The sequence below is a fragment of the Atta colombica genome, unplaced genomic scaffold (genome assembly GCF_001594045.1).
Source record: "Atta colombica isolate Treedump-2 unplaced genomic scaffold, Acol1.0 scaffold38, whole genome shotgun sequence".
NCBI classification, from domain to species: Eukaryota; Metazoa; Arthropoda; class Insecta; order Hymenoptera; family Formicidae; genus Atta; species Atta colombica.
The window spans coordinates 705371-708989 of record NW_017259490.1 but is presented as its reverse complement, the minus strand read 5'-3'; the positions used below and the strand labels follow the sequence as shown (position 1 = coordinate 708989).

The following is a 3619-nucleotide window of genomic DNA, read 5'->3' as shown; positions in this document are numbered from 1 at the left end:
TATAGTGAAATTGAAATAATAAAGATATGAAATATGGTGTTGTTGATGGTGATTAAGTGTTTAGTTAGAAGTTAGGTACTGGTAGAGTATTATTTGCTAAGCTAATGAGTAGTTTCCACGTTGTTCGGCAATCAACAAAGGTGAACAAAGGACTTCCGGTCACGTCGACAGACCGTCGAGGACTCTGCCACCCGTCTAATTTGAACTCCTTCACGCGACAACTTCGCTAACAGTAGTGACGGTGCTATGTAAACAGCTGCACTTCCCTCGCTGTTAAGTACGTTGTGTTAAGAATTAACCCACCCGAAAGCATGTACGGTGTAATAGTAAAGGACACACTTGATAAATAATGTAATATTTTCTTTAAAAAGTTTTGCAAAGTAACTTTTCACTTCCTTCGAATTTCTAATTTTCTTCATTGTTTTTGATTTTCACAGAAATACTTTTTGTCCAACTTTTTTATTAATAAGTAATTCTTACGACCAAAATAATTTTTTCGGAAATAAAAGCCCAAGCACTTAAGATTCCGCTTGACTGCTAGGTGGTATTTATTCCCTATATATATTTGTTATATAATTTTTACATTCTACAATATAAATTTTATTATTATTATTCAAATTTAATTACGCATATTAAGAAAGCTTGTTTTATGCGAAAAAAAACGTAACAATAAATCTTTCCTGTGATATTTTCTGTTTCTGAATTAATAACGCAACAAGAACAAGATATTAATGATCTTACGTCCAAAGCAAATACGTGGAGGTAAACATGAATTTATTCAGCAAGCATACGTGAATATATCGATACACGAATGAAAGAGCTCTCTCAAAGACAGATAACGAGGCAGTAAAAATAACGATATGCGCCATGCCGAGCGTGCAATTTCCTAATGTGGCCATTTCACCGATGGCTAAAAACATCTTTGATTATTCGCGTAATAAGCGAATGGCACGAGTTAAAGTGCTAATGGGCGAGCGATAATCATTCGGACGCGGATCTAAGGAACACGGAAGAGCCGGCACTTCAACATCCGATGCAATTTTTACTCTTTCGCAGAATTTTCTGCATTCCTCTCTTTTTATTCTGCAACAACCGCAACGTACCCTGCTAACAAAGTGTGTTAATGGCGCGTGGCTGATTAAAGGTTGTAATCCTGATGTCCGTAACTTCAGCTCTTCTTTCGCGCGCGTTTTCATCTGAAGAGACGAGAAAATAAAAGGTAACGCTCTTTGTTCGCGACTGACTCATCGAGTTCGTCGGTCATTAAAGTCAATCTTCAATGAAAAGTTGCCGTCGTATTGCTTCACTCAGCCGCGCTAGAGAACGCGAAAATGCATACTACACTCGTGGGACCGAACCTCCTCGAGCATGGGGAAACGAGTGCGTCTCGTATTTCTTATTTTACGGAAGGTAGCGCGGTATTCCGCGGAAAATGCACAGTAAGTATCCTCTCTCGAGAACCCGAAGAGAGACTGAAAATATATATCGCTTAAGGGAATACTACAAAATCGAATAAGGATACGTAGACATTGCTGGCCTACAAGCAACACGATCGTAACGTTTCGAAATATAATCGATAAGATATATTTTTATTACTATACAGTAATATTGCAGTAAACGCTAACATTATTTCGAGTAACTATCAGTGGAAAACATTTCTGTTAATTAAATTAAAACATTTTTCGTTGATAAGATCAATTGGAACATTTTAGAACAGTCGTAGACTCAAGATAACAGAGACTCATTTTTACTAAGGAAATTGCACGACGTACTTTATGACGTGCTTCTCTTTTTTCTAATTTAGATAAATAAACGCGAAAATGAGCGATAAATCTCACGGATACTTGGTGCAACATCGGAAATCATTCACGTTCGTGTAATTTCCGGTCGAGTTAAGAGAAGCGTTTAGCAATCCATTTTCCGCATTTTAACGGCGCTTCGATAAGAACGCACTGATGGAACGATGTCGCAATGCTTTGGTATAAAGCTGCGTTACGAAGCGTCGCAATTTTGTTAAACGCATCACCCAACATGCTCCGACTTCTTTTCTTCGTGTTGTTAATATTCTCGGCCGTTTCGACTGAGTCATGTATCAGTCAGGATACGAAGGTACGGAGAATCAACTTAATCTTACCGTGCAGACGCGTAGTGCAAACTATAATGTTAAACCGTGATTATGTGCTAATTTCACTTGGTCGTTCCGTCTTAGGATCCGGACATTCGGATGATCGAATTGGAAGATTCCAGCAAAGACTCCGTGAGTAAACATCACGGATTTCACACACATCATTCTTCTCCATGTTTGTTGCAATTCTAATTATCATTCACTAATGTAGTTTTGTGTTAATATTACATCTCTGGATTTTGACACAAGGAGAGAATTTTCATCGATTTTTATCGAATATATATCTCACCTTTATCGAATAAATCTTTCTTCATTTATTTGTGTAAATATTTTGTTTTAGAATAATTTATAATCTATTTGATAATTTTTATTATATAATTGATAAAATGTCTTTTATATACTTAAAAAATTCCTATCATTACTGATATTTAATAAGTTGCCAAATTATTTTCTATCCAAAGAGTAGAATTTGTAAGGGTAGAATTTTGCGGTAAAATATAATAATAAAAAATTCTCCATGTATGCTCCTACGATTATCCTGTAATAATATTATTTTTTATGTTTTTCTAAGAGCGAATCAGAAATCGTTGCTATACACTTCCCAGATAGACGAAGAAGGGAAATCGAAGTCAAAAAAGAGAAAAAAAGCAGCAACTTATGCAAAAACGATGATGATTGTAATTCAGGATTAAACTGTTTAGCACTGACTTGCGGTAAAGTACTATTTATATAAATTTTTCAAATGAAACGAATTTATTTAAAACGAATAAAAATTTACTTCAATCGATAATGAAAATATTGTTTTTCTATAATTATAATAATAATAACAACATTTGATATAATAGAAATGAAATAATAAAAATATTTGAAAAAATAAATAACATCTCGAACATCTTTTCTTGTGCAGTAAAAGAGCGGATAAATCCTCAGAAAACAGCCAATTAAAACAATGTAAATAAGGAAAGGAAGCAATAAGGAAATGATGGTGACGTAACGACAATTTGGCAATTTCATATATTATAACAGTATACCGATGAAATTTTTTGTGGAGTAATCTTGTTGCCCTCGCCGAACAATAAGTGTGTTTGCTTCAATCCAATGATCGATTTGCCATTATCATCAATATCTAGCGGATATCTGTTTGTTTATCTATATTTCGCACGCCGATAGAATTTTCCACTGTACATCCGTCCATTGTCAATGCATGAATATAACATAAACCGAAAATATCGGACATTTAATGGCGACCCGGCTATGGTCGCGGACGCATGTAGTAAAGCGGTTAAGTTACATTTTACACGCGGATTTGGAATACCCAGCGAGAGGGATACAACCGGTGTAAAAGCTCTCCGCCCCTTCTTCGCCTTAAAAAAAAAAAAACAAACAAAAAAAACAAACAATATCGTCGGGGAAACATATGGCGCCGTATGATAGGGACTCATTAACGACAAAGAAACGAAGCAATGCGAGTGAAGAGCACCGTAAGAAAAGAGG

At 35.5% G+C, this 3619-nt stretch overlaps 1 protein-coding gene across 1 annotated transcript; it reads left to right on the top strand.

The window, feature by feature from the left end:
- Positions 1–2031: 2031 nt before the first annotated feature.
- LOC108690957 lies at positions 2032–3250 on the top strand. Its single transcript, XM_018198514.1, has 4 exons — positions 2032–2109; positions 2210–2257; positions 2697–2838; positions 3033–3250. Exons 1-4 carry the CDS (start codon positions 2032–2034, stop codon positions 3068–3070), a joined length of 306 nt encoding a protein of 101 aa, XP_018054003.1. The 3' UTR covers positions 3071–3250.
- Positions 3251–3619: the final 369 nt, after the last annotated feature.